At 33.1% G+C, this 17,176-nt stretch overlaps 4 protein-coding genes across 6 annotated transcripts; 3 read left to right on the forward strand and 1 right to left on the reverse strand.

Moving 5' to 3' along the window:
* Positions 1–885: 885 nt before the first annotated feature.
* On the forward strand, positions 886–3,393 carry LOC137836085 (uncharacterized). Of its 3 annotated transcripts, none has more exons than XM_068644915.2 (7): positions 886–987; positions 1,519–1,611; positions 2,195–2,261; positions 2,587–2,709; positions 2,789–2,872; positions 2,955–3,041; positions 3,121–3,393. In XM_068644915.2, the coding sequence occupies exons 2-7, from the start codon at positions 1,544–1,546 to the stop codon at positions 3,205–3,207; spliced, it is 516 nt and encodes a 171-aa protein (XP_068501016.2). In that variant the 5' UTR covers positions 886–987; positions 1,519–1,543; the 3' UTR covers positions 3,208–3,393. The 3 variants fall into 3 exon arrangements, with proteins under 3 accessions (XP_068501016.2, XP_068501018.2, XP_068501017.2); XM_068644917.2 differs by having other exon boundaries at positions 918–987; positions 2,131–2,261; XM_068644916.2 differs by having other exon boundaries at positions 977–1,100.
* Positions 3,394–4,677: 1,284 nt separating this feature from the next.
* On the forward strand, positions 4,678–7,300 carry LOC137836088 (uncharacterized). Its single transcript, XM_068644920.2, has 2 exons — positions 4,678–4,754; positions 6,657–7,300. The coding sequence occupies exon 2, from the start codon at positions 6,716–6,718 to the stop codon at positions 6,890–6,892; it is 177 nt and encodes a 58-aa protein (XP_068501021.2). The 5' UTR covers positions 4,678–4,754; positions 6,657–6,715; the 3' UTR covers positions 6,893–7,300.
* Positions 7,301–9,430: 2,130 nt separating this feature from the next.
* On the forward strand, positions 9,431–12,684 carry LOC137836086 (Protein kinase superfamily protein). Its single transcript, XM_068644918.2, has one exon. It carries the CDS (start codon positions 10,026–10,028, stop codon positions 12,162–12,164), a length of 2,139 nt encoding a protein of 712 aa, XP_068501019.2. The 5' UTR covers positions 9,431–10,025; the 3' UTR covers positions 12,165–12,684.
* Positions 12,685–13,894: 1,210 nt separating this feature from the next.
* On the reverse strand, positions 13,895–16,825 carry LOC137836087 (Tetratricopeptide repeat (TPR)-like superfamily protein). The gene is made up of 2 exons (XM_068644919.2): positions 16,160–16,825; positions 13,895–15,717 (listed from the first exon to the last, which is right to left on the reverse strand). The coding sequence occupies exons 1-2, from the start codon at positions 16,687–16,689 to the stop codon at positions 14,703–14,705; spliced, it is 1,545 nt and encodes a 514-aa protein (XP_068501020.2). The 5' UTR covers positions 16,690–16,825; the 3' UTR covers positions 13,895–14,702.
* Positions 16,826–17,176: the final 351 nt, after the last annotated feature.

A 17,176-nucleotide genomic window follows, 5' to 3' on the forward strand; every position in this document is an offset into this window, starting at 1 on the left:
AAATTATTTATCACTTAAAAAGACTTGAAGCTGTTTATGATTTTTATCTTATGGTTGCTATAAATTTCATACATTTTTAACTCTTTTGCTTTTTTAAACTAGAGAAGCACCCTTTAAGACATGAAGTTAGAGACATATTTTTGCAACTATACACATTAATAAAGGAAATTATCCTTTTTAGTGTCTTTTTGAGTAATTATTTTTTAAAACTAAAATAAGTACCTGTAATAAAAAATTTATGTACAAAATGAATAAAAATTACTTACAATAAAATTATAAAAATTTACTTATATTTATTTTTATAATTAGTTTTTATGATTTTTTTTTATAATTTAATAATATATTTTGCTTTAATAATTATTTATACCATTGTATAAAGAGGATATATTATTTGGTAATTTTTGTTGATGGAATCTTTTAATTGAATTTTTTATCCTCTAATAAATAAAAATAATTTATTTTTTTAATTAGTAAAATAACAATTAAATATTTTTAGTTTAAAAAATAACGGTTACATAATTTTTTTAATATTATTTCTATAAAATTATGTGTATATAAAATTTAAAATTTTATAATTAATAATTGAAAAGATAATAAAATTATATATGGATACACGTGTTAGTTATTATTAATTGTAATAGATTATTGATATTTTTTCGTCTTATGTTTTTCTTTCATAGACATTTTTAATTAATAAAATAAACAATTAATATTTTTCTTTTAAAAAATAACGGTTACATAATTTTTTTAATATTATTTCTATAAAATTATATATGTATATAAAATTTAAATTATATTATTTTTTAATTTTTTCATTAATAATTGAAAAGATGATAAAATTATATATATAATATAATAAAAAATATGGATACACGTGTTAGTTATTATTAATTGTAATAGATTATTGATATTTTTTCGTCTTATTTTTTTCTTTCATAGACGTTTTTAGGGTTTCGCCTCACTTGCACTGTTTCTCGTCTCTATATGGTAAGCCTTTTTTCTTACTTCCTTGGTATCTCTGTGCTCGTCTTTCTCCACCCTTTCGACATTGTTTCTTCGCTTCATTACCCTCCTACTTCATAATTTGGATGTTGAGCATGGTTTGTGGAAATTCTGTTAATGATTTTGAAATTGACCTTGTTTTAGAACAATTTGGGTTTTATTTGGGGGAGGAATTGTGTGCGTTTTACTGTGATTTCCTTCTATGAGGGTTGATATTGTTTGGAACATCACATGCTTCTTTTCTAGTTTTTAGTTGAGGTTTGGGAATTATTTTTCTCGCCAGGGTTTATGAACGTTATTCATTGATCAAGTGTAAAGTGTGTGTGTGTATATATACTTCATTGGTCAAAGGCTGGGAAAAAATGGGGAAGAAAAAAATGTGGAGGGAAATGAATAAATGGGGCAGTGAAAATAATTTTCGTTGTTAAGAAAATAAGACAAATTTAAAGTGAAGTGGAGAAGAGAATTGATAGGTTCAGGAAATCTCATTTTTGTGTTTCTTTCCTTTTGATATAGTTACATATTCAAGCCAGAAGAAGCTATGAAGTCGTTCAATATAAATGGAAGTACTCTCTCTCTTGCACTCTACACTGATGTAGCCAATTCAAAGTTAGTCTTTCTCTCTCTGTCACGGGGTTGTTAGTTACCATTAAGTATAAGCCAAGATACTGTGATCAGCATGCTTGTCATTTAGAACTAAATTTAAGATTTTCTTTTATCATGCCAGCTATCTAAAAGGTATTTGTTATTTACTGAATTATGTTGAAGTCAAATTTCTTTGTTGTGCCATCAGGCATGGATATAAGGGGAATGATTTTTTTGGGGTAACTTTGAAATATTGCTGTCTATATAAAACACAACAGAAGGGATCACTTCACCTCAAAATTCAGTTTATACGTAGTTAGAGTTTGATTTGCATTTGCTTGTTATAACAAGTAAGAACATTATGCACTAGTAGTGCAGTTACATTAGTTAATGTGTGATAATTGATGAGCCAGTTGCTCTTAGATAATTGTTTCCAGATGGCGTTTGGCTGATTGCAAAATTTTTGCTATTTATGGTCATATGCCAATCTATAAAAGTAAATATACAAAACACATTGTAAAAACTTTATCTATTTATCTGTAGTTGATTCAAAAGATTGTGAAGCTGCTCATAGCTAAAGTGTGTTATGTAATTGATGTTCTCACAGAGAACTCTTGGAAAGTATGCAAACCGGGACTCTGGAGCCAGAAGTTGCATTCCTCAATGCTTTACTTGTATGATTTCTTATTTTTTGTATTTTATGTCATCTTCAGTAACATTTACAAGAGGATCAAAACCATTTTTTATGTTATTTACTAACACTAGAAGGTGATGCTATTAGAGAAAAGTATGCAGAAGTATTTATGGTTGGATCCACCAATTTCTAAAGAGGATTTAATAGTTTTATTCGTTTCTTTCTCTTTCAATCTGTGACTACCATCTCATGTGAGTATATAACATGAGAAGATCCTAATGATGCTGGTGCTTAAACTTTTAGCAATGACAATTAACAACACTTTTGCTTCTTTCTGATGCTACCATTCTTATCAACTGAACCAGATTCCAAATATTTTCCCTGTTCTAGCGGCTGCACACAAGACACTTGTAGCCAAGTCACGAGACTCATTGACCACACGCACTCCTCATTCAGAGCTCGTTTACAACTACTCAGGGTCCAAGCATGTAATTATGCATTTCTCTTTAACCTGTTATTATTCATATTTCAAATTAGAGTACTTACTTTGGCGTTTCTTGTGACTAGATTACTGAATCTTTGAAAAGATGTGGCATCTCTGACAGCACAACTTATATCCTTGCTGCTCGATTTGATGCTTCTCCTGATGAGGTGAGATAATTCTACATTAAAATATGGCACACATTTATTTCTTTCACCCACATAACTCAAGTGATCTCTGTATCTTTACTAGGTACAAGCTATACAGAAGCTCATCAATGGCAAAGAGATTGACCTGGAGGAGCTAGAAGGGAGAGCAAACCTATCGCAGATACAGAAGGTTTGTAATAGCTCTGATCCAAATGGCTTTGTATCTTTTTGTGCATGTATAGCATATTCAGTAATTTGTTATCATTCAGCATTACAAGATATCTGCATCGGAACTTGGAGTATCATCACTTGCTGATGCAATAGTTTGCCGAATAGCTGCTCGTGATGCCTTGTGAGAAGAATGAATGTGATCTGCTTGTATACTACCAGTTTCCCTATCTCTCCTTGATCGACTGTAGAACATGTCATGAATTTTTCAAAGAAAGTTCTAGGCTTGCTTTATATATACTTTAGCTTTCGTGTTTGATACTTTTTATTCTATATTGAAGTATGATAATCAACATGACAAACCATTGTCAAAATTGACTTGTTTTTATCATTCAAATTATGGACACAGTATTAAGCTTTTCTCACATAATGATTAAAGGTATAAACTAATTGAACAAAACTTAGAAGAATCACACTTTTGAAGACCCATGAAATTAACAGAGAACTCAATTAGAAGGACGATAACAATGAAACTGAAAATAGATAACATTATTATTCTTACTATTACCTAGGAAATAATCTCATCAAAGAAAGGGAAATGTCTGGTTCAATTGGTGGAGGAAGGGAAGTAAATTATAAACAGAAGGTTGAAAATGAAGAACGGTTTTTAATGCTGTTGTTTTTTATGATAAAAGTTATATATCAAAATATTCTTTCTAGAAATTTGGATTCAAATAAATGATGAATATTTTCATAATAATTATAGCACGTATATAAATATACGATGAATATGAATATATAAATTGAAAGGCTATTTTGACTTTAATATCTTTAAGTAAAAAAATCTAGCTAGTCCGAAAAACTGAGGTGAAAAAATGCATTGTTACTTTCACAATTTGATTAAGAATAAACTTCTGCCTAATTTGAATTCCTTCACGCTCGTGTAATCCCCCAGTATAAATCAAATCAAAATTAATAGAAATCATATATATATATATATATATATATATATATATATATATATTGGAGTGATATTTTTAGGTTAAATTATCAAAGTAATATTTTTTTTATATTTAGATTCAGTTTGCTATCTTATCTTTTAAGAAGTTTATTCTCTCTCTCTATATGTATATATATTAAAAAATGTCAAAATATAAGTTTAGAATTAATTCCATTAATACTTTTAAATATTGATAAATAAAATTCATCATAAATAATTTTTAAAAATAATTTTATTTTATACAATGATGAGTTTTAACTGCTATTATTATTAAAAAAAATAAAAAATAAAAATAAAAGACTCCGCTTTTCCTATTCAACCCTCTCAAAAAAACATCTCTATATTGCATTTCACTTTTTTAGGTTTTAATTTCTGAGAATATATGTATATATATATATATATAAATTTTTCTTCCTTTAAGTATTTGTGCATAAATTCATCTCAACAACACCCAATGATATTTAATAGTTAATTAAAAGGTAAGTATTTATTTTCAATTTGATAAAAAGATTATTAATTTTTAATTTTGATTATACATTTGAATTTCAAAGTGAATAAAATAAAAGGCAGTTACATTAAACAGTAAATTTTTTTTTTTGCATCATTGGAATATTTGAAATGTGTTAAATAGTAAAAATACGTTTTTTATTGGAGGATTAAAAAAGGAAGCATTTGGGGATGAGTGAAGATTGCAGACATTTGTGAGTCGACGAGCATCGATCGGAATATCTTTAGGTATTCAAACTTTCTCTTTCATCCTTCACCTTTACCCTTTCTGTTCCTCATAATTCAATTTCTTCTTCCACAAATTACACTCTTTTTTCTGTTTTACATTCATTTTACTTCAATTGCTGTTAACTCATCACTAATACTTAATCATAAGATTGATTGCATCTCACACCTCCTATGTTTCTAGTTTCTATCATGTTTTATTGCTTCATTTGGGTCTCAATCGTAGAACCCGAATCTTCTTCCTCACTTTAGAGCCTTTTCCTAATTCCTTTTTAATGAAATAACCACCCTTTAGGAAAAAAAGTGTGCAAAGTTGCGTGTTGAGTTCAATAGAACAGGAGAATGTTGCATTAACAGGCATTTGGACTTGTATTTGTTGTTGGGGCTGGGGTTTGCGTATCAACTGTTCTAGGCGACATGGTATTGTTGATTTTTTATGCACTTGCATGTTTGTTTTAGTGTCCATGGTTTGCAGCATTACATTAATATTTTGATTCAATCATGCAATTATAAACAATAATTACTATTTTTTTTTCCAGTTTTTATATTCTTTACTGTTTCTTCTTATTCGTGCGTGGAGTAGTAGAGTGAAGTAAAATATTCTGTTCTGTGTGGCACCCTTTTTTTCATTTTCTTATTTACTTTTGTACTCTAGAGGCGATGTTGGTATCTAACACTCAACTAAGTTTTATGGGGAACTATAGCTACTCCAAATTGGGCAGAGGATTTAAAACAAGTGAAGGATAAAATTTGAAAGTGGAATGGTCTCTGTTTTGGTTATTATTTTTCTTAGTTTCTGCATTACATTCATAGACATTTAGAGGCTGAAAAGTAACTCTTGGAAGACTATAACAGTTGCCAATAGAAAAGATCACATGAGATGAATTCTACTAAATAAAAAAACAGAACTAAGTATTTATGACAGCATACTACTCAACAATTTTTTATTGCAAATAAAGCAATAATCTAAACTGCAGCATTTCTGTATTGTCTGTGGGCTGAGTTTGGTAGTTTGGACATTCTATTCATACTCGTGATTAAACTTTCATACATTTTCATGCAAATGTGAGCCCTACATAGGAGCATGTTCAAATAGTGCATCCTTTAAAACAATAGGTGTAAGTAATCTTAATCAAACAAACTTCCTTATGATTTGCTGAAGCATCTAGGAACTCAAGGCCTCAACTACAGCCCCTTGCTATCTCCTTTATGCTTTTCTCTTGCTTCCTCCACCGCACCTATGGTTTATCTTCTTTTCTTCTTGATTTGGTTATCTGAGTTTCACTTTGTATTTTCCTTGGCTGTGTTGCTATGTGATTGCATATCCATTCTGGGCCTGAGCTATGCTAAATTGTTTTCTGTATGTATTTTCTCCTGGGCTACTGTGGCTTCTCTATTAATGTGTTGTTACTCACGTTGGATATCTGCTTATATGCTTCCAGAACATAGATATATTTTTCATTTTAGATCCAAAATATACCCATTGAGATAGTTTTTCATATATATTTGCACTTCTGTTTTACATGGTTCTCATTTTAGATATTGTGCTTTGAATATAATATAGTATGACATGACCTATATCTTAGAATAGATTCAATTTGACATACTGCATGGCATATTTTGTTCCAATCAATCCAGTAACCTATAGGCAAGTGAGCTATTCACAATTAGCAACTTCTGTTTTGTGAATGATAGATTAGAAGAACTAATTTGGAATTGTTTACATAATGTTTTCTAAATCATGTATATCACTTAAAGACTTGAAGCTGTTTATGATTTTTATCTTATGTTAGTGATCTTTACTACATGCCGGTGGAACTTTTTCACAACCATCGGCTTACCAAAAAATCTAAAATTACTTCTTATATGATTTTAACTAAATGCTAATTTGCCTATTTCTGACAGCCATTCTTGCTAAAGTGATTTCTCAATAGCAGAAATTCATAGCAAGCACTTGAGCAACTATGGGTATATTTAGGAGTGGCTTCTCTTTCATAGCAGGGACAGTATGTGGGGTTTACATAGCTCAGAATTATCAAGTTCCTAACGTCACGAAGTTAGCTGACACTGCCTTGTTCATGGCAAAAGTTGTGGAGGAAAAATACCGCAAGCCCAATAAGAGGGATGATGATGATGCTTAGTTTGTAATTGGTGCCATATTGGAGTCAGATTCTTGTTTTTATGGAAGCATTCTTAGCAGTTATTTGCTCATTATTTTGTCCTTTTGGAAACATTCTCATTCTTCCGCAGTCTTCCTGATCTGAATCTTACGCTGAGACAGAGTTAAAAGGTATCATATACCCAGTTTCTTAAATCTGGGAGACTGGAAGATAAAATAGCTTCAGGCCAGAAATCTGTTTCATGGTCATGAGAGTTGTATTTAATATTCAATTTACGGGCCTGATAACAAATATTTTTGGTGTGCATTTGAATTTCTGGTTTAACAAGTTAACATGTCGACTCTACTATTTTGGTGGACTCTGATTTTTCATGTACGCTTATGTATACCAATGCATACAGTTACAATAATTAATTGTTATTGTTGTTTACTTGTGCCTCTTGTAAATGTACACAATTTTTTACCCATGCCGTCCTCTTTTCAGTATGTATTGGTATGTTTCACATTTAACAAACATGGAAGGTTAATTTAAATCATGATGATCTCCTCTCAAAAGGCTAATTTTTTGGGATGAGATCTTGTCGTCATTATTATTATTATTATTTTTCCTTTATAACCCATCTAACGTAGAAAGGGTAATCTTAAAAGAAGCGACCTCAGAAAGAGTCCTTATGGAAATAGTTATGGGATTGACCCACATTAAGTGTATTTGTTACTGATTAAATCTTTTCTTCTTAAAAGGCCAATCCTCCAGTTTTTGGATGGATATCAGGCATGGCATCGAACAGTTTATTTAGCAATGTTGGATTGAATGTATTCAACTTCATTAATGATTACATTTTATGGTTATCGTGATGAATTCTGTTGAGACACAAAATTTTAAAATTATATTTTGTCTACACCCTCAAGTACAGTATTCCTCTCTGATTAACCCATTGTTCAATATCATCTCTATTATTAAAGTATCTTAAGTGGAAAGTATAGCAGCGATGCACTTAAAAGTTTCACTTTCAGTTTGAAGCATGTCTTATCATATAAAATAACTTATGGTTGCAGGTCGTTTTCTACCTGCGGATAAAATAGGTATGAACATGTTGAAAATTGGTCGTACTTCGAAAATTTAAAATCAATTTTAGGTGCAGAGCAGATGAAAGGGAAACATTAACTAATAATGAAAGCAGCACCCAAAGCTTCCACCAAAGCCTTTTTTTTTTTTATCAGCATCTACCAAAGCCTAGGCTAATGAAGTAACACAATCATTTGATGATGTGTATATATAGTGATATATAAAACACAGAAATTTTGTACTCATTTCCTGTTTTTTGAAGTTTATAAATGAAAAAGTGAAAACATAAGACCATCAAAAGTAGTTTTTGCTATTTTCTGTACAAACTTCTGAAAAAATGAAAAACATCCTCAACACAAACAACCTAAGTTTAGAAAGAAAACGGTATGCGGTGTTTGGTCTTCTTCAACAATAATTAATGTGCTTGAACTGCAGAGGAATATTAGGGTGACATATGATTTATTCAAAATAAAAGAGTGAGATAATTGAGAGAAATTGAAGCAAACAAAAGATATGGTATTGGTGGAATGGAGTTGAAAGAGGTCCCACGCGTTGTACCAGCACCCATGTTCTTTTGCTCCCTAACTGCTGAAGCACACAAAAAGTTAACTATGTTTGCGTGCAGTGCATTAAGAAGAGCAACATTCCACCTGTTATTCTCTTAAGACAGCTAATTATGTCTATGTGCACTTCCCTTTTCTGGGTTTGGAAGTGGGACTGTGGGGAACTAAAGTAACACACACATGACTATGATGTTTATTGCAAGTGCAATTGCAGATGACCCTTTGGACCGATGTGAACACCACTCTAACATACATATATTACCCTTTAATTTTGTTTCTTACATTGGGTTTGGATCAATAACAAAACGTGAGTTTGTGAGCTGTTTGCGTCCTAATGAAATTGATATCCAAAAAAGTAGAAAGTAGAAAGCAGAAAGCAAAGGGTCGACGATTAAAGGTCAATCATAGGTCTGCTATAGCATGCAAAGAGAAGGAAGAACAAGAGTTTCTTTATTCTAAGATATTCCAAGTTCTGAGTTATTTCACCCCTTTTCTGCCACAACTTGGTCTGATATGAACAACGATCAACTCGACCAAAGGTTTCATGACTGTGTTGAAAATAAACTGAGCAAAAGTAAAGCTAGAGAATTTACTTTACCTTTATTTGTTGGACGGTATATTTTTTCTGCACATCCTAATCTACTTTAACTATAAATAACACAGTTGCTTAATAGATAATAGAGTTTTAAATTCTTTTTACAGTAAACTTATACTTCAAATAATTTTTTACAGAAAATCACGTTATCTTTATATCTACATGTGTAGCATAATATCTATCTTCAACCATGACCCGAATAAAAAGGATTACTTAATGAAAGTTGTATAGATATGATGCTGTATTTTAGTACGACATTGGAGTGGAGCTGCAATGTAAAGAATGATTGAAGACAAGATATGGTTCTGCTAAAAAATTACTGAACAAGAAAGAATTAAAAAGAGTAGTATCTCTAGATTCTAAGCAGTGCACGTGGCCTAGTGATGATGGCCTATGAGACAAAATAACTGCGCATAAAATAATGTTCACGTTTTCAAACCAATTAACATCTGTAATGCAATGCATAATAATAAGAATAATGCACATTTCCCACCAACATTATCACACTCCGAGTAGTATTTGCATCCCTTTCCTTTTCCTTGTCTCTCGCTGGTCTTCACGTAAGTGATCCAAAGACTTTGCCGCAAAACTTTCTCTTTAGTCAAAAGCACCTTGGGTCCCCTCCATCTCTTCCTTTTTTCTAATCCTCATTTCCCAATCGCTAAACTCATATCATTTGAATAAATGAGTGCATAGAAACGATAGCATAAATCAAGGAAAACGAGAAAAACAAAAGAGAGTTAAGAATAGTAGAAGACAGCTCCTCCTCTGATGATTATCTAATCGTAAAGCAATCCACTTTGGATACCCTTTGATAACTCAAAGAGAAGGAAAGGAAAAACCAGAATGCCCATCTCCCTATTACTCTTAACTCACTTTTTCTTCATCACTGGTTTCTGTTATCAGCATTCACTCGTCCAGACAACACACCATGCCTTCAAGACCCTTCCCTCCCACAAGTCCCACCAAAACCAAGGCCCTCTTCTTAGCACTCACCATTTCAGCTTGTGTTGTGATTTTCTGCTCAATCCTCTACTTCCTCTACCATCTGTGGCTTTCTCTAGTTCACAGGGCTAAGACCATCCCCTTTGATGCAAGTGCTCCCTTGAAGCTCCAAAGATTCTCATACAAAGATTTAAAGCAAGCCACCAATGGCTTTGACACTGCCAATGTAATTGGCAAAGGCGGCTCTGGCACTGTTTTCAGAGGCGTACTTAAAGACGGCAAGTTTATTGCCATCAAGCGCCTGGACGCATTGTCTTTGCAGTCAGAGAGAGAGTTTCAAAACGAACTGCAGATTCTTGGAGGGTTAAGGTCACCATTCTTGGTGACCCTTTTGGGTTACTGTGTGGAAAAGAACAAAAGACTGTTGGTGTATGAGTACATGCCCAACAGAAGCTTGCAGGAGTCTCTCTTTGGAGATGAGGGTTCGAGTTTGAGTTGGGAGAGCAGGTTTTGTATAATATTGGATGTTGCTAGAGCTATGGAGTTCTTGCACCTTGGATGTGATCCTCCAGTGATCCATGGTGATATAAAGCCAAGCAATGTTCTGCTTGATTCAGAGTGGCGTGGAAAGATCTCCGATTTTGGCTTGTCAAGGATTAAGGTGGAGGGTGAGTTTGGTGTTGACTTGTTTAGTCAGGACCTAGGGAGGAGCCAGGATCTATGGAAAAGCCAAGATCTTTCAGGTAATTTGACTAATTTGACTGCAGAAACTCCTGCTATTGGTACTCCAGTTGAGAGTGTCAGTGAAGTAGATTTTGCTCTAGCTTTGCAAGCCTCTTCTTCATCTAAAAATAGTAGGACTTGCTTTAAAGTTAAAGCTTTGAATTTGAGTTCTTTGAATTATAATGCCAATATTTCCAGTGAAAGTGAAATCAGGAGTGTGAATGCAAAGGGTAAGGAAATTTCAGCTTTGGAAAGAGATGATTGGAATGGTAAGTTTTTTCCTTGTGATGATGAGCTTTCTAGCATTGATTATAGTAAGGAGTTAACAGTGAATGCTTCTCCTTTGGTGGATGATGAGAAGGCAAATGGGAAACAATGGGGAAAGGACTGGTGGTGGAGACAGGATGGAAGTGGAGAGTTATGTAGTAAAGACTATGTTATGGAGTGGATTGGGAGTCAGATTTGTCCATCGAACCCTGATTGGGATCATGGTAAGAACAATGTTCACGAGAAAGTAGAGTTAGAAACTTCAAGTCCAAAGGATAAAGATCAAGATGCAATTGCACCTCAATCACAGGTGTTTGGGATAGGAAACAATACTACAGAAAATGGGATTGAGAAAAAAGAGTCAAGGGGAAAGAAAAATCACAAAAAGAAACACAGGAAGATGCAAGAGTGGTGGAGAGAAGAGCATCTCGCTGAATTAAGCAAGAAGACAAATAAACTGAAAAATCTTCACACTAAATGGAAGAAAGGCATGAAAGTGCCCCATTTTGATTTGGGTAGAAGGTTTTATATTTGCAAACGTAAGAAGTTTGGAGAGGAGGTTGAGGATGAATGTGATCAAAATGGGGAGTTTAGCTTCAGAAGAGGCTGGAAGAAAAAAAGTACTCGTTCCATTGGTAGTGACATGTGGAGTGGAGATCTTTTCAGCCGCGAGCTCAGCAGCACAACTAGCATGAGGGGGACACTCTGTTATGTGGCACCAGAATATGGAGGGTGTGGATTCTTGATGGAGAAAGCTGATATTTATAGTTTTGGAGTTTTGATTCTTGTAATTGTGTCAGGTAGGAGACCGTTACATGTTCTTGCATCACCTATGAAGCTAGAGAAAGCTAACCTAATAAGCTGGTGTAGACACTTGGCTCAAGCTGGTAACATTTTAGAACTTGTGGATGAGAGATTGAAAGAAGAGTTCAACAAGGACCAAGCAAGCCTGTGTATCAACTTGGCACTCACTTGCTTACAGAAAATTCCTGAGTTGAGGCTTGATATTGGGGATATTGTTAAGATTTTGAAGAGGGAGATGGATCTTCCACCACTTCCATTTGAGCTCTCCCCTTCTCCACCTTCCAAGTTATACGGCAAATCAAGGAGAAAACAGAAGAGCACTGCAGAATAGGTTTTGTGATTCATAAGTCATCTGCTCACCATGTTAGATCAGGTGTGCTGAGTGCTCTACGGGATGAATCAGTGGATATGTTTGCATTTGGAGCCTGAATACACGCCAGTTGTTAGATTTATGTTGAATTTGTTCTTTCAGATGACTCAATTTCCACTGATTGTTCTCAGTGGTGGCTTTGTTAGAGCACTATGTTGACTGTCTCCCTTGATGGTGCATGGTTGCAGCTGAACTGTGTATAGGATGGTTACTGATTAGCTTAACTCTTCATTGTAATAGATAAGAGCAAAAGGGTATCTATTAGTTGCATTTGTTTTTGAGAGACTGAGTTCTTTGACTTCTTCACAAATGCATTCTAAGTCACTCACTAGCTTTTCTAAGATGGACTGATTTGTTTATTTGTTTTCCGTCTTCAGAAAGCATTTACCTATTTATTGTAGTGATTTGTATTCTTGTTAAAATAGGTATATTATATTCTATTTGATATATATTAGAAGCAGTAGTTCATCCGGTTCAAGCTTCTGAATGTTGTTGCAGAACCACCAAAGCTTTAATTGTACAGCATGTTTATAATTTATTGGTGGTTTGAGGATGGTCCATAGAAGTCATAATCAGAGACTAAAGTGAGTCACTATTAAAACAGCATCATTAACTCTGCATTGTGCTTGTTCTATTCCTCAGTAAAAGTATGAATGTGTGATAATGTCGTTGACAATATTTTCTTTTCCATGATTTTGCACGACATGCAATCATCTTGCTGTCTTTATTCTGAACGTTTGTTAAAGAGGACAAAGCCATATCAAACACCACGCAATCCCAAAAATTCGTGTATAAGGACAAAACCAAGTAACAGAGATTGTTAATCAATACTTGAATACATGCATAAAAGTAATCACATCATTCTGGTGTATAAGCTACACCACTGAAAAAGCATATACTAACACACCAATGTTGCATCATTTGCATCTCTTTACACTTTTAATTTATACTTTATGTTTATTAATTAATTAACTGATTTTATTTTAATTATATTTGTAACAATAATATTAATTTTAGGAGGAAAGTTTTCATCCCAACTTTATTCCTTTAAGAATATAAGATATAAGATAAAGATCATCACTGCTTCATATAGGTATTATTAAAGATTAGTGTTTAATTTTTTAATTGCTGCACTTTACTTTTTTCTGAAAAGAATAAATAGGGAAACGTGAGTGAAGGTTTCAAAAAGTTGAACTTGCCTTCTTACATCACACAGTAGTCTTCTCACACTACCACAGTTAAAAACAATTTAAGTTATTCATGTAATCACCTCATATATTAACTACATCTGGTATAACTTTAATCATAAAAAGGTTTAACAACTCATGTTTTTGTAACTTTTTTTTTGCACTTAAATAATTTAGTTTCATACTAAAATATTAATTCTGTATTTTTAATTAAAAAATATTTATTTTGTTTCAAATTAAAATACCAATTCTTTATTTTTAATTAAAAACAAAAAAATAAATTTTTATTTACAAGCAACCATAAAGGATTATTTTCAAGAACCTCACAGAGAAAAAAAAAACAAGACATTATATCTTAAAATAAGATCCTCACGAAAATAATTATATTTAAAATGCTCTAAAAGATAATGTAATTGATATAAGCTTGGACACATGGCACTTACAAAATTTAGCATTAAGAAAAAGGAAAAGTTAGAATAAAAACTTTGCAACTCCTCACGATACTTGGGAAATTGGCATTAATGTCGAAATTATTACTATTATAAATTTTGGATGTTACAGTATCAACCTTCCATATTCATATTTTGAAGCATTGACCAACATAAAGATACAGAGAACATTAAACATACACAAAATATAAGGCACTCAGATATGCTAACTTCACCAAAGAATAACTTAGGATGATTGAAGTAGAAAGCACCGATTCAATGGTCCAGTCTTCTGGTCTTCTGCTTCTTTAATTATAAATTGATTTTCCCTTCAAATATAGTGTAAGAAAACATACTAGTTATTGTTTTTGGCATAAGGAGCTGTTTTTATGTAGATTTTTGGTTGGACTGAAATGTTATTCGGCTCGTTTTTACAATCAATGGAGAACACCAGGAAGACAACCAAAAATATGAGTTTTGTATGACTTTGTATCCTGAACCATGACCATCAAAACAAAGATGTATGAGGTTTGGAACATGCAGCAGCAACCAAAATCATCAAGCATTTACTTAATGATCAGATAAAATTGGTGTGCTCAATATTTTCCCAAGTCCTCAGTACATCTGCTGCTCCTGTAACTCAAAACTTGGTAGGAGGTCAAGGGGCCACAGCCAAACTGCATCAACTGCAAGGACTATGACATGCCAAAGTGAACTTCTCAAGATATCTTGCCATAGTTAACAATACTAGGAGTAAGTGCTAATATGGTCTGCACAGTGGTAGAATGTGGAATGGCAAATATGGGTAGCATCTGCTTCTCTGTTACAAGTTACAGAATGTCCTCTTTCTTCACCGGTCTCAATAATTTTTCTATTTCATCTAATCATTTTATAGAATATTTCACACTTTTACTACTAATAGCCTTTTTAACATTCTGTTTTCCTTTATCACCACTAACTAGTACTTCTTTCTGCAAGAGCTTATTAAGCTTTGGATCTGCAGAACATCCATTTGAAATCATCTCCTCATAAAAATATCTGGCCTTTATGAACCAGCTACAAGTTACAAGCCCTTCAACCATTACTCTGTAATGCACACAACTAGGGACCACATCATATGCCTTCATTTCTGTCCAAATTTTCAGTGCATTTACAGGTTGCTTCAACTTTAAGAATTTTGCCAGAATTATGAGAAAAGAATCCTTATTTGGACCCAGACCAGAATCTTTCATTCTACTCAGAAATTCCAATGACCCTTGATAATCTGTTCCCTCAAAAAATGCATGGAAGGTTTCAGTGGTTGGACTAACATTCTCTTCTACCATTGTGTTAAATACTATCCTTGCCTCCGCTAGTTTTCCAGTTTCACAAAGAGGGAGTATCATGGAGTTGAAGGTGGATGAATCAGGCTGCAAACCTTGTTCTTTCAACTTATCTATTGTCCTAAGAGCTTCCTTCAAGCAATTGGCACGAGTTAAAACATATACCAATGAATGGTATATCTCTATCCCAGGGGTCCATCCCCTTTTCTTCATCTGATCATAGAGTCTTAGAGAGTCAAAGAGGTTCCCTTCCTTTGAGAAGCAGGAAATCATGTAGCTATATGAAGTATCATTGGGTGTTATACAGTATTTTGACATATCTCTCCAAACTCTTTTTGCTTCATATACATCCTTTGTTATGTTACACCATCCATTAAGAATAATGTTAAAGCTCGTAGTCTCAAGTGGGAAGAGCTTCTTATTCACTAGCATAAACTCTTCCGCCTCTTCAACGTTTCCATACTTACAAAGAGCAGCCAAAAGTGCATGGAGTGCTTCCTGATCAGGAGTCAATCTGAACTTGTCCATAAAGTTGAATGCTTGAATAGCCTTGGCTGTGTTGTTTACAGATGCATATCTGATCGAAACAAAATACCTTAAGTAAAAAGGATTGAAATTATCTGTTATCAACAGAATTGACATGACACTATCAAGAATCGACAAAATTTATGATCCACAAGAAAACAATCAAGGTTAATCATGTCAAGAATCAGAAAAAATCAATGCAAGACTGGCCTCAACTATCTAACGCTAAGAATTCGTCACAGTAGATATTCTCATCAGCCATAAGCAAGTAAGAAGTCCTACAACAATACACAGACAGATATTCCTAAGATGGCCACAAGTGCAATGTCATATCCACAATAGATCGAAGGAGAACACGCTGCACACTTTTTTTGCTATCAACTATGCATTCCATTCCAGCAGTTTAGTTGTTCCAAATGTATGAAGATAAATTTGTAAAACTAAGGCCATTTAGAGTAACAATTATTTGGAGTTTGAATCTTGAAGTAGCTTACCTATCAATCATAATAAGCATAGCCTGACGCGTGGAGAGAGAGGAAAGATGCATATCTCGAATGATGCACCAAGCAGTGGAAAACTTTCCATGAGTTGCCGAGACCCATATCATCAAGTTGCAAACTTTCTCGTCGTTATGATGGCAATTCCATTTAAAAGCAAGCAATGCAGGTTTCCATTCCTCCCTCAATGCCCAAATAGCGGAACCTATCAAATCCCTGTTTGCTTGGAAACTTGATAAGTGGAGACCCTCTGCTTGCGATGACGAATGGGCAATCTTTTTTAGCAATTCCAGGAACTTTGGTAGTGATGGGTCATTCAAGTTGAAGTCGAAGTCGAAAGGCGCATGGTACTGGTTCTGAGACAGAGAGTGTAATGAAACTGTTTGATGTAATGCCTCAGAGGAAAATTTACAACAACTTGCAATTCCGATTACAGGCACAGTGAGTTGGGAATTTCGTTTTGCGATGCCATGCAAACCGCCGGAGAAGTAGGAATTGTAGCAGCGTAACCGGAGAGACGCAGCCATTGGAACTTCAACTCTCAACCTTCACCACCTATCCTATGCTATCATCAAACCTTACTTCAATTGAATGCCAAAAAAGTTCATGTTCTTAAAAAACACACTACCAATTAAATTTATGGTTAAATAATTTGTAAGCCCTAATATATTTTTTTTTAATTGTGAATTTAATAAATTGCAACTTTTTCAATTCAAGTCTTTTAAAAAAATATTCAACCCAAAAACACTTTTCTAAATTATTATATTAGAAAAGTTATGTATAAATTAATTGATAAGCTAATTCATAAATTAAAATGGCATAAGCACATAATTTTATTACATAAACAAAATTTGTATTTTTCTAAATATTATTGTATAATTACAATTTAAAATTTATAAAAATAAGTATTTTCTATTAAAAATATCTCTAAAAAAACTATTAAATAAGGTAATATATATAAATTTTGTATCCATTAAACTAAGAATTTTATTATTATGTTAAATTGTTAAAAAT

The sequence above is a fragment of the Phaseolus vulgaris genome, chromosome 5 (genome assembly GCF_051622355.1).
Source record: "Phaseolus vulgaris cultivar YP4 chromosome 5, ASM5162235v1, whole genome shotgun sequence".
Lineage (NCBI taxonomy): Eukaryota > Viridiplantae > Streptophyta > Magnoliopsida > Fabales > Fabaceae > Phaseolus > Phaseolus vulgaris.

Coding starts and splice junctions, on each gene's coding strand:
- LOC137836086 (XM_068644918.2), top strand. CDS start 10,026: ATGCCTTCAAGACCCTTCCCTCCCACAAGTCCCACCAAAACCAAGGCC.
- LOC137836088 (XM_068644920.2), top strand. CDS start 6,716: ATGGGTATATTTAGGAGTGGCTTCTCTTTCATAGCAGGGACAGTATGT.
- LOC137836087 (XM_068644919.2), bottom strand. CDS start 16,689: ATGGCTGCGTCTCTCCGGTTACGCTGCTACAATTCCTACTTCTCCGGC. Junction 15,718..16,159: donor ATGCTTATTATGATTGATAG/GTAAGCTACTTC, acceptor TGTTTCGATCAG/ATATGCATCTGTAAACAACA.
- LOC137836085 (XM_068644915.2), top strand. CDS start 1,544: ATGAAGTCGTTCAATATAAATGGAAGTACTCTCTCTCTTGCACTCTAC. Junction 1,612..2,194: donor ACTGATGTAGCCAATTCAAA/GTTAGTCTTTCT, acceptor ATGTTCTCACAG/AGAACTCTTGGAAAGTATGC. Junction 3,042..3,120: donor ACCTATCGCAGATACAGAAG/GTTTGTAATAGC, acceptor GTTATCATTCAG/CATTACAAGATATCTGCATC.